This window comes from Brienomyrus brachyistius, chromosome 14 (genome assembly GCF_023856365.1).
Source record: "Brienomyrus brachyistius isolate T26 chromosome 14, BBRACH_0.4, whole genome shotgun sequence".
In the NCBI taxonomy this organism is placed as follows: domain Eukaryota; kingdom Metazoa; phylum Chordata; class Actinopteri; order Osteoglossiformes; family Mormyridae; genus Brienomyrus; species Brienomyrus brachyistius.
The window spans coordinates 19,096,890-19,110,357 of NC_064546.1; the positions used below are offsets into that span (position 1 = coordinate 19,096,890).

At 42.5% G+C, this 13,468-nt stretch overlaps 1 protein-coding gene across 14 annotated transcripts; it reads left to right on the forward strand.

The window, feature by feature from the left end:
• Positions 1 to 9,129: 9,129 nt before the first annotated feature.
• On the forward strand, positions 9,130 to 10,988 carry LOC125707832 (clumping factor B-like). 14 transcript variants are annotated; one of them, XM_048975187.1, is made up of 4 exons: positions 9,130 to 10,164; positions 10,219 to 10,301; positions 10,481 to 10,516; positions 10,547 to 10,988. In XM_048975187.1, exons 1-4 carry the CDS (start codon positions 9,834 to 9,836, stop codon positions 10,832 to 10,834), a joined length of 738 nt encoding a protein of 245 aa, XP_048831144.1. In that variant the 5' UTR covers positions 9,130 to 9,833; the 3' UTR covers positions 10,835 to 10,988. The 14 variants fall into 14 exon arrangements, with proteins under 14 accessions (XP_048831144.1, XP_048831148.1, XP_048831145.1 ...); XM_048975191.1 differs by having other exon boundaries at positions 9,130 to 10,131; XM_048975188.1 differs by having other exon boundaries at positions 9,130 to 9,906; positions 9,967 to 10,301.
• Positions 10,989 to 13,468: the final 2,480 nt, after the last annotated feature.

Below are 13,468 nucleotides of genomic sequence, written 5' to 3' on the forward strand. Positions count from 1 at the left end.
GTTGTTAGATTTTTAAGTTTATTATTAACATTTTTTGTGAATGTCCAAATATTTGAATAAGGTTTTTCCTTTTCCATACAACCCACAGAAAGTACTTCGTCTGGTAGTTTTGTATGCTCATTCAAATTATTTTACGTAGAATTTTGTATTTTCCCCATGAAGGATTAAACTAAACAGACCTAAAGTGCTGAAATCGTAAATAACTCAAGGAAAATATTCAAACTCAAAGCTTCAGCCATCTGTAAGAAAGTGCTCATGTATGAGATGATGAATGAAGCGAGTTCAACATGCAGCTCTCCTTTGAAGTGTCTCCCTGGCAAGGATGTGCAGTACAGACTGTGTGCCATGAGCTGCAAATGACCTCCAGATTGTCAGGACAAGATATATTGCCATCCCAGACAACATACTGCAAAGCTGCTGTTTTAATTTCCTATTTTTTAATTGGAATCCTGTTTAGGGTGCAGCCCGGCCTTGCACCCTACTCTGCCTGACATAGACTCCACCCCCAATGACCTTAAGCAGGATATGAGGTTAGAAGATGGATGAATGGATGGCTGTTTTTTGAACTGACACTTTATTCAAGTTGAACTCCACTGTTACTTGGATTAAGCTGCACCTCCACCCCCATCACCATGACCAAGGTAAGTAGTTAAAAGATGGATGAATGTATATATTTTATATATATATAAATGGAGGGTTGAAATCAGCCCTTACACGTGCCTAAAGGCATTGCTTACTAAGCTGTTGTACCATTACACTGCACAGTAGAGGGCAATAGTGTCTCATAACAAATATAAAAACTTTACCAATATTCACAGGTGTCTCCTTGACAGCTAGCTAATTAATCATCTAACTTTCCTTTGTCTCTAAAATGACCGGAACAAGCCACTGCTCCTCTTACAAACTGACCTGAAAAATTCATGAGAGGACCTTGACACAATGAAATTGATCACGATTAATTATGTAGTTTTGAGGACAGAATAATAATAATAATAATAATTAATAATAATAATAATCTGACTGTCTAATACCGATAAAACGTTCCCCGCCCCAGAAGAACAATATATCATCCTTCATATAATAACAGGTACTGCACGATAACATGCAGGACTGACGTCAATGACCATACTGGGGAAACATACTGTAATGCGGACTTAAATACACAACAGCAATTAACAAGACTAGAAACAGCTGGTGACACGGGTAGATGAGGGGGCGTGGCACACAAGAGGATTGGCACAATCGGGGCATGACAGGTACTGCACGATATTAAGGAAAACTTGCTCAGTCTCATTCTTGCTGCAGCAGAGACATCTGAAAGGAAATGGATGTGCAAAGTGATCAGATTGTGCCTGCAGAAGACCGTCTGGATGGAATGAGGATTTTTGGATGCATTTTTACTGTTTTGCTGACTGATGTCCGGTGGCTTTAGCCACAAAAATGAAGGTAGCATCTAAGTCAGGGCCGGTGTGTATGCGGGTTGTTGGGGTAACCTGTATTTCAGCTGCTAAAACCCAGGTGTGAGGACTCTTCAGCCAAACAGTCCTCTAATTAGTAATCTAATTAGGGAGTTGCAGCGAAAACCTGCATAGACACCAGTCCTTTGCGGATAAGACTGGCCACCCCTGATCTAGGTAAAAAGGTCAGAGAGACACACAAAGCAACATAACAGAATCAGAATGCAGCTTATTATCCTGGAGGAAAAGGCTGCACAGTACATTACACAAATAGACAAAAAGGCAATACGCAGTACCAGTTACAACAATTTCTGTATAAAAGTACAGAAACATAGCATATGAAGATGGTATTAAGTTTGTGGGTGAATATGAAGATACTGTAATAGTGTGTACAATACTGTGGCACAAAAGATACAGATTTCACTGGTACGATATTGCATAACAGAGTTAATAATAACCAAATTAAGTAGATGATTAATAAGCAGAATGGGTAGTACTGCACATTTGCCTGGAGTTTCTGCAGTCTGATAGCTGTCAGAAGGAATGATTTCCTGAGGTGTTTAGTGGAGTATTTTATATTGAGGAATCTAGGAGTAAATGTGCTCTTCTGTTGAACTGCTACACAATGAAGCGGGTGAGCAGAATCGTCCACGACGGCGTCTGGACAGCACCCCCTTCTCTGCCACAGTGTCACTCGTGTCCAGTTCCACCTTTATAACCGTGCCATGGTGTTGAGAACAGACGTGGCGCTCAGATGCCTAGATACCCAAAGGCAAACAGGTGGAAACGTTCAGTTTCAGTGGGAAACGCATGACGGCTGGGTCACGCTGCCGCCTGTCCGACTCATCGTCATTCCGCTCACGAGCTGCCCCCCCCCCCCCCCCCCGCTATCCACATCACTCTTCCACTCAGCTGTAGCAAATTCGCTCGCGTGACCCTCTGTGTCACGATGATATTAATAACCCCTAGCTACGTGTATGCAATAAGAAGCAACACTCCCCCCCCGGCACACATACCCACATACCTTCCTTTACATATTGGTATTTAGAAAATGTTTTCATTAGATGTCAAGGTAAACTACCCAAAAACAAAAAAAAATACTTGAATCGGTGTGGAGTTTTATGAAATTATATTTAATTATACTGTCTTGTTATGTCTTCTAAGCAGTTTGGGTTTATAACTATACATCAGGGGAAAATTATCATGTGTTCCGCATGGCTATAAGGACCATGTAGGGGACCGTGTGGAGAGCCTCCCTCAATGGCTGTGATGGTGTGAGTCTTTCAGCGTCAGCTGGTGTGGGGCTCAGCCAGTAACCCCAGCCTGTGGGTGGTGATGCGTGGTGAGGTGGTTGATGTGCAGGTTCAACTCAGGGATTCACTTTAATAAAACTGAAATTAATGGGAACCTGCTGGTGATTCGGCCGGTTACTTGCAGAGGGGGTCTTTTCGGCATGCATGGGTGCGTGACTGGACTGGACTGGACTGGACTGGTGCAATAGGGCTTAAGCTCCAAAGATTCAGAAACCGAGGAACTACTGATGCTCCAGAAAGTTCCAACAGGTCTGATGTTTTGAATGACCCATGGCTTCAATTTTTTTTTTCTGATTCTGCACCTGTACTGATATCTGGACTAGCCTTTAAGATCCTGGGTGGTCCAGTGTGCTGGATATAGGGTCGTGTCGCTAAAAGAGGAAGAGTAGCGGTAAATGACAAAAAGAGCTCTAATTACAAAGGTCTAACCACCAGGGGTTGCGTGGCCTGGACTGATAGCATCTATTAGGAAATTGGTGATGGAAGACTATTGCAGTCCATAGTGGCTGGCTGCAATGACCCCAATTTTTGTGAATGAGCTGAAACCTCGACAGCAAGTCATGATGTGAAGGACTGTAAGGCTGTAGGCCTATTATAGATAGTACATATTGTATAAAGAATGACCAGTCCTCCGAGGGACCTTGGTACACTGTCCCTGCTGTGGTGATCTGTTGTTGGGCATCTGTAGAGCTCCTCAAGAGTTTCTGTAACAACACATGTAATAATGCCGCATTTTGTAATAACTCAACAATATGTAGCAAATTGTCATCACATAATGCAGTGTTATTACTAAATGCATTGTTACATACTGTGAACACTGATCAATCAACAAATTATCTCAATTAGCTTCCCTCAAAATGACACTTTGAAGTATTTGTCCAATAAACGTCTAGCTTTGCTGCACTGAAAAAAGTCCCACTGAAGTCTAGTGAAGCTGCACTTCAGTGCGATTTATTGAATCGTATGGCCATGGTAATGTAAAGTACAAGAAAAAAAATCATGTTAAAGAATAGAGGATAGAGAGAATAGACAATGGAAAACAAGGAGTTTTGCTGTACAATGAAATTCTGACTTTGGACATCCTGCTTTTACCACAGAAAATAGAATAAGAATATAAGTTAACATAAATTAACAAAGACAATCTGCAAGAAATGTTTGCTGATTCTGAGTCAACTAGCTCTGAAGTTCAACATGTTCTAGCATGGACTTTGTATTAGCAATGTAAATACAACAGTACGTATTCAAAGGAAGTTTTCGTAACATTTTAACGGAGGCAGAGCTTCCCCTGTAGCCTTAGAGCAGGCGCCACTGGTGATGTGTACATCTAGCCTTTGACTGCCAGTCACTGGTGATGTGTACATCCTGCCTTTGACTGCCAGCCACTGGTGATGTGTACATCCTGCCTTTGACTGCCAGCCACTGGTGATGTGTACATCTAGCCTTTGACTGCCAGCCACTGGTGATGTGTACATCCTGCCTTTGACTGCCAACCACTTGTGATGTGTACATCTAGCCTTTGACTGCCAGTCACTGGTGATGTGTACATCTAGCCTTTGACTGCCAGTCACTGGTGATGTGTACATCCTGCCTTTGACTGCCAGCCACTGGTGATGTGTACATCCTGCCTTTGACTGCCAGCCACTGGTGATGTGTACATCTAGCCTTCGACTGCCAGTCACTGGTGATGTGCACATCCTGCCTTTGACTGCCAGCCAATGGTGATGTGTACATCCTGCCTTTGACTGCCACCCGATCTACATCGCACCCGACCCCCAGAGCTCCCCCTGCAGGTGGTGGGCCCATGGGAGGGCGGACCCATGTTGCTCCTTATTCTTTCTTCTCAAATCTCAGCCGCCTTTCTCAGCAATTTCTTGCCTCTGTCATCTCTTCCAAATATTTCTTTTGTTAATGGACTCTAGTGTCTCTCCCTGAATCAGCACATACACACACACACAACAGACAATTCTCTTCTGACATAAGGCCTTAAACATTAACGGTAATCCCATAAAACCTCCCTCCTGTCCTAACCCATCAGCTTGCTATCCCCATTATGTAATGTGTACAGCTCAGTGTGTTTGTATGTAAGAGTTAAAGTTAAGGTTAGGGTTCCCTTTATTGTCATCAACAACTGTGTACAAGCACATGGCGAGATAAAAGTGTTCCTCTGTGATCATACTGCACATATAACAGTAACAATACACAATATGTATATCACACAATAACAATACCTGTATAAAGTGCAGACAGTGGGCATTAGACAAAAGAAATGAATACAATGTAACAATAACAATCCAGTTGCATCTAGTGTATACATAGATGTAATACAAAAGAAGCGTAAACATTCATCTGTAAACATTCATAATCTATTTATACTGCAAAAAAAGTGCAACATGAAAATATGAAAAACATATTTCTGTGGGTCCTTTCAGGGTATAGAAAGGGTGATTTTCATTGCTCCGTCATCCTTTGAACCATCGCTCTATCTTCTTTTGAGAATTAGACTAAAATGTCAGAATCCTTTTTGTTCGAGACAGCACAGTTCTGTATAATAATACATCCATCCATCCATCCATCCATCCATCCATCCATTGTCCAACCCACTTATCCTACTGGGTCGCGGGGGTCCGGAACCTATCCCGGAAGCAATGGGCATGAGGCAGGGAACAACCCCGGAAGGGGGGCCAGCCCATCACAGGGCACACTCACACACCATTCACTCTCACATGCACACCTACGGGCAATTTAGCAAGTCCAATCAGCCTCAGCATGTTTTTGGACTGTGGGGGGAAACCGGAGTACCCGGAGGAAACCCCACGACGACATGGGGAGAACATGCAAACTCCACACACATGTGACACAGGCGAAGACTCGAACCCGGGTCCCAGAGGTGTGAGGCGACAGTGCTAACCACTGCACCACCATGCCGCCCCCCCTGTATATATATACAATGTTATTTATTATTACTGTATTTAATATTGGTAATGTCTTACTCTATGTAAATCATCAATTATAACGCAATGCAAGTTGTAATATTTGAAATTCATGTTGTATATGGGGCCTGCGGATGGTTTGCTGTTATTCGCAGTAACAGTAGGTCTTAGAAGATCGTTTAGCAATACCGGGGAGTCGTTTCAAGAAGCGAGATCTGCTGGGTTTCATTCACCCCAGTTTAAATGGCCTTTATCTTCGTTCACTTACACTTAGCCCAGAATACCTTAAATCCGACAAATTAGCCAATCAAGCAAGAAATCCTGCTTTCTCTGAAATGGGCCCCAGTTCCATCCATCCATTTTCCAAACAGCTTATCCTAACTGTGCTGCGGGGGGGTCCGGAGCCTATCCCAGAAGCAATGGGCACGAGGCAGGGAACAACCCAGGATGGGGGGCCAGCCCATTGCAGGGCACACTCACACACCATTCACTCACACATGCACACCTACAGGCAATTTAGCAAGTCCAATCAGCCTCAGCATGTTTTTGGACTGTGGGGGGGAACCGGAGTGGCCCCAGTTCCAACTTGGTTAATTGTTAGCCATTGTTAGGTTATGTTGAATATTAAACCATCTTTACTCCGGTCATGCATCTGGTGTGACACTCTTACGGTCTTACGGTCATAAAAGAAAACAAATGGCAAATCTATATTATACCATTATAAATCTAACGTTAGCTACATCAAAAGTGTTGGAGGTAGTTTGCAAACCATGCAGACTATTTACAAGATAAAACTGTGACATACTTGGCCAAATGTTTAAAATTCTTTTACAAAGCATCACTGTGGTAGTTGCATATGAAATGTTGCTATACCTGCTGTGTATGGTGACCATAAAGGATACTGTTCTAAAAATACATCCCGTCCAATTGACATGTAATAGTATGTTTAACCTTCATCCTGTGTTTGCGTCTGTTCCTATCTCTTATGTTAAACGGGTCGGTGCCGACCCGGGTCTTAAATCAGCCATTAAATACTCTTTAAAACAATTAATTATCATCCAGTTTGTTTCTTACTTCTTGGTTACCTTGTTATGCTCCTTATCCATGAAAAGATTGGTTTTAATATTTTTGTTGTGGCTTTCTGGACCTTTCTCTTGACAGCATACCTCTCGTTTTAAAAAAAAAAGAACCTCAAGAGAATTATATAAACAAAGTGAATTGGTCTTATCTTGCCTTACGTGGATGCCTTGCCTTGATTTTGTTTTCATTTATTTTGTTTAAATAGAGATTCCTGACAAAGTCAAAAACCCTTGATGCAGTACACAAATTTATGGGGTGATTTTATGCATTTTAAACTTACAAACGGGTCGGTGCCGACCCTAACACGATAGCAAGGTTAAATACATCCACAACGCCAACTATATACAGTTCCTCGGTGCCAAAGGAATGACTCGCAACTTACTAGGGTCAGGTTCGTTTTCCACGAATCGAAACTTACTTGCCTATATAAAAATAACGGCTGATTCGCTGCCACCTAGACACCACAAACCTCGCCTGAGGATCACCGTAACCCAGACTTTTTCTTATATTTAATTGCGCAATACCGAACCAGGAAACAGCGATGGGTAGGTTAGGATTATCTATGTTTTATTATTACTATTATTATTATTATTATTGTTATCGGTGGAACGCAGTAATATAAAAATATCGTACAACTTACGTAGCGTCAACGAAGGGTTGATTGTAGTGACAATTCAAGTGTAGGCTTACCCTGTGTATTTAAATATCATAGTTCTTTTTAACAGTTATTGCCAAAATGTAAAATTAATATATATATATACATACATACATCCGCGGAAAAAATTAAGAGACCACAGCACAATTTTTTGTTTCAGTCATTTCTCAATTTATGGGTGTGTACGGAAGAGTATTAGGGCCACCATGAAACTATTATTTGAATTCTGACTTTAATATCGTATTCTGACTTTAGAAAAAAAAAAAAAGAATTCTGAGATTAAAGTCAGAATTCTGAGGGGAAAAAAAATACATATAATATCATAATATTTTCATGGTGGCCCTAATCCTCTTCCATAGGAGGTGCCTCTGTGAATTTACGTTTTTCTGCAAACTGCAGCCTGGCTCTTCCCTGCTTCTCATTACTGAAGGGCTTCTTCCTCGCTTTGTGGGACTTCAGTCCTGCTTCTCCCTGCTTCTCATTACTGAAGGGCTTCTTCCTCGCTTTGTGGGACTTCAGTCCTGCTTCTAGGAGCCTGAAATGAACTGTTCTAGCAGTGCACTTCACACCAGCACTTAATGCTTTGCATTCCCTTTGAAGCTCACTTGATGTCATCCTGCGATTCTTGAGAAACTTTCGGATAAGTTGACGGTCATCTCTTGCATTAGAAAGACACCCTTTACCTCACTGGTTTCTGGCTGTTCTTGTGTCCTGCTGGCTTGTACATGTTGAACCCAAGCATCACGCTGCTCAGCGTGTCCTTCTGCCAGCAGAACCACGATTAATCCAGGATTTAAAAATGCAGATTTGTTTAAAAATATATGTGGTCTCTTAATTTATTACTCGGCTGTATATATATATATATATATATATATATATATATACACACACACACACATATATATATATATATATATAATATATATATATATTATATATATATATATATATATATATATATATATGGCGGTGATGTCATAGACTTGTCACAACATTATATCACAATCTGCTAACCTATGTTTCTATTTTTCCTGTAGCAAACTTCGCTTTAGGAGCTTGGGGGCAGGTCAGTGTAGCAGAAGTTGCCTTCATTTGAAATGAATGTCGCCGCAGATGAAAATCCAAGAGGACTGTTACCTTTCCAAAGATGAATGACACTGTGTGCTAATCTGAAGAGACTAATTCTTGTGTCACCATGCCCAAGTCTGTTCCCCACACTGACAAAATTCCTCTCACCAACAAATTCCTCTCATTATTTTGCATTGATAAGCTACTTTGAGCACTTTTAAATCCAGCCTGAAAACCCATCTTCTCTCTTCGATTAGTATGAATGTCTTTGTTTAGATTGACTCTGCACAGCGCTTTAGTCAAACTTTTCTAGAAATACATTTTGATATGATTTAATGAATGAATGAAGACCCTTTCTTTCTCGCAGTTGCTCTTGTGGCTGCTGCCCCCGCTGTGTGGGGGCAGTTGGCTTCACTAGTGCAGGTGTGGCTGCTGGTTCGTACGCTGCGTCGATGATGTCAGCTGCTGCAGTGGCCAATGGGGGTGGGGTTGTGCGGGCCAGCACGGTGGCTATCCTGCAGAGCATCGGTAAGGATTTCTGTGTGAATCTGTCATTCTCCCACCCCGCCCCCCAACAATGCGGATGCATAATTATGCAGAAAAGCATCTCTTAGCGTTAGTTTTTCAGGCATGTGATGCCTTATAAATGTTCCTATGCTGTGGTTGCAATTTTAATAATATAAAACAATCAAAACAAATTAGTTTCCCTGCTGTACCGAAATTGCAGTGACCTGTGAATATACGCAGGTAGCCATACTCATGTCTAGGTGTCCATTTACTTAACTAATATTGAGAGGGTGCTAGAAAAGTCTTTACACACTTATTCATGAGAGCATCGTGCCAGAGTTACATATATCAGTCCCTCAACAAAATCAGACCATGTAACAAATATGGGCAATGTAATTACAGTACCTTATGTTGAACCTGAAGTTTAAGAACTATCGTGGAGATATAAATATTGGCATCTCAAAGAAGAATCACTATTTGTAACTGAATTGATTTTTTCCCCTCCCCTAATAGACATTGATAGGGAGGTAAAAGGAGATAATAGACATTGAGGTAGTGAGACATGATACACAGTGACAGTGAGGCAGTGAGAGATGACAGTGACATTGACAGTGGGCAGTGAGAGATGACAGTGACATTGAGAATGAGGCAGTGAGAGATGACAGTGACATTGACAGTGAGGTAGTGAAAGGTGACAGTAACATTGACAATGAGGTAGCAAGAGATGACAGTGCCATTGACAGTGAGCCAGTGAGAGATGACAGTGACATTGACAGTGAGGTAGTGAAAGGTGACAGTAACATTGACAATGAGGTAGCAAGAGATGACAGTGACTTTGACAGTGAGGGCAGCGAGAGATGACAGTGACATTGACAGTGAGGCAGCGAGAGATGACAGTAACATTGACAGTGAGGCAGTGAGAGATGACAGTGACATTGACAGTGAGGCAGCGAGAGGTGACATTGACAGTGAGGCAGTGAGAGATGACAGTGACATTGACAGTGAGGCAGTGAGAGATGACAGTGACATTGACAGTGAGGCAGCGAGAGATGACAGTGACATTGACAGTGAGACAGCGAGAGATGACAGTGACATTGACAATGAGGCAGCGAGAGATGACAGTGACATTGACAGTGAGGCAGTGAGAGATGACAGTGACATTTACAGTGAGGCAGTGAGAGATGACATTGACAGTGAGCCAGTGAGAGGTGACATTGACAGTGAGGCAGTGAGAGATGACAGTGACATTGACAGTGAGCCAGTGAGAGATGACAGTGACATTTACAGTGAGGCAGTGAGATGACAGTGACATTGACAGTGAGCCAGATGACAGTGACATGACAGTGAGCCAGTGAGAGATGACAGTGACATTGACAGTGAGCCAGTGAGAGATGACAGTGACATTTACAGTGAGCAGTGAGACATGACATTGACAGTGACCAGTGAAATGACAGTGACATTTACAGTGAGGCAGTGAGAGATGACAGTGACACTGACAGTGAGCCAGTGAGAGATGACAGTGACATTGACAGTGAGGCGAGAGATGACAGTGACATTGACAGTGAGGCAGCGAGAGATGACAGTAACATTGACAGTGAGGCAGTGAGAGATGACAGTGACATTTACAGTGAGGCAGTGAGAGATGACAGTGACATTGACAGTGAGCCAGTGAGAGATGACAGTGACATTGACAGTGAGCCAGTGAGAGATGACAGTGACATTGACAGTGAGCCAGTGAGAGATGTGCTGCTAGGTGTTACACAATATCTTTCTATGCACAGGTGCAGCTGGGCTGTCTTTGTCTGTGAAAGCTGCTTTGGGTGACGTTTGGGGGGCGGCAGGGGCAGCTGTAGCACCGTTCATCCGCTGAGACCAGACGTCTGGGGAGCAAATCGGGAAGCGGAACCCCTTCACCTACACCTATCTGAAAATGTTAATGGAATCATAAGATCAGAATAATAAAGGTTGATTTTGTGCATTTCATGCATTCTCTGTCTGAGTGGCATAATGACGTCGGAAATTGCATAATGAAACCTCACTGTTGGAGAGAAGATCCAAACATTAGGAAAGATTTTGAGATAGAATGAGCTATGAAGTTTTGTTGTGAGCTACAGTCTTACTTAGATATTCTATAAATGTGGAGATACAACAGGATGGGCCTGATAGCAGAGGGTAGGTGGCCGGTCTTGCTTATCCCTGTATGATGTGTATCTGTTTAAGACTTAGCTAATGGGCCTTCAGTGATTATTCCCTGTGCTTCTAGAAATGTGAGCAGTCTAGAATAAGTGTGTAAACTACATTGCTTAACTGGACAACGCTTATAGCAGTGACTCAAATAACATCCTTTAAACAAGAAGCGCAAACCACTTTTAAGAAGCCAAAAAGTTCCAAATTTTAAGTAGTCCAGTCCAGTCCCTTTGCCTCCAGCCACCAGGGACATAATCAAAAATTTTGCCTCTCTGCAGATTAAAAATGAGATGTTTTATGCAACAAAAAAGACAAACATTATGTTAATTCCTGCAAAACACAGGACAGAATGCAACATAGTTATTAATAACCGCATGTAAATTGACCCCAGAGGCTAGTTAAAGCACCTCGCCACTAGAGGACAGTCCCCTCTCACAGCAAATTGAGGGATAAACTGTCAATTACACAACACACACAAATAGCGGAATAACACCAACCTGGCAGAGTGTTGCGACTGACATCCTAGGTGTTCACTGCTCAAAGCAGATTAAACATCAACCAAAACGGGAAACTATATGACTATTGATAATTGCATAACAAAGGTGCCATATTGTATGATACCCCTCTTCTGGACAACCAGCTCTAGAGAATGGATGGATGGATGAAGGGATGGATGGATGGATGCAGCCCTGGTGGAAAATGGCTGGCTTGCACTTCTAGAAGTACTGGTGCCCTCTTCAGTGCTGGCACAGAGCAGCTACGCGACGTCGTGGAGAGGAATGATGACATTTTCTATCAGAGACTTGTGTGTGTGTGTGTGTGTGTGTGTGTGTGTGTGTGTGTATGTTTGTGTATAGGGGTGGGTGGTGGTGGCCGATTGTAAGTGCCTCTGTTTGAGGTCCAGAATACCTCTTTTCAATCGCCGACAATCATTCAGCAAACTGCAATATGCTCAGATTTTTTTGGCTTGCCGTGACACCATATTTTAAGCGACCAGGGGTCCCCCTCATCAAAAATGTCCCCCTCTGCAAAGACCTGATTTTTATTATAGGTACAAATATGAACAGTAGGCCTAAGTTATGGATTTGACTGCTTCCATGTGCAAAAACTTCAACACACTCCTCTGTTTGACATTGCAGTTTTGATAACCGGCAACAGTTATACAAAACCTTACTGCCGAAGTAAGCATCTGCTGTCTAATTAATAACTTTTTAGCATAAACAACGCAAATTTGACAGGATGTGCATCTGACGTTGGCATTCAGAATGTGTTTATATGCCCTGAATGTTTATCCGTAAGAGGGAGTCTGTAAGTTATTCCCAGATTTGGGAGCAGCAGGATCCTCGGGTGTCCAGAGCAGAGATGGGAATCACTATAGTATCAGTGAATAAATTCTTTCCAGCACATTCAACTAAAACAGTGATTCTCAACCCAGTCCATGAGGACACTCAAACAGTCTGATTTGTGCTCCCTCCCAGCGACAACACACCTAAACCAAGCAAAACACGGAATACCTAGCACAGGTGTACTGGGAGCTGGGAGGGAGCACAAATGTGAACCGGCTGATGTGGCAGCCTAGGCAAGCATCACCTCCAGTGCCCCCCATCCAAGGTAAAGTGAAACTGCCTGGCAAGTCGGTGCCCCCTCAGAATTTGGTGCCCCAGGCCCATGTCGCCTATAGGATTGGCTGGCCCTGGTTATAGGCTACTTAATGTTAAATATAAATTGCAATACTGCTTCTTTCAAACGTTTGTACATCATTACGCCAGTAGGTGGCGAAAGAGATGGTATCTCTGTCATGAAGGCATGATAAGTTCGCTCTCGAAAGAACCACACAGTGTGAACAAAAAAGAATGAATCGGAATCATTTCATTCTCTTGAAATATTCGTTTTAGTGCAGAGACATAAGAATTGGAGATTACCCAGCATGCCGCTGGAGGATGCAAGAATCTGCACCCGAACCACAAATGCAATCCTGATCCACTTCGATGATTTACTGCTGCCATTCCCGCAGTAAAATGTACCTGCAGCCTCCCGTCATTGAAATCCGTCATATTTCTCTTTCAACTTTTAAAATACAATTTCCATAAAATTTAACAATGCAATTATTTTACTAAGTCTTCGAGCTTAATAGGCAGTTTATTATCTAACGTGACCTTCGGTGTATTTTGTGATGACTTGCGAGCAAAACTTAAACGGCAGCAAGCGATTCAACAGGAGGTGAATCACTAGACCCGCCTCCTCAGCTGGCATAGCAAGCAGAGTACAATG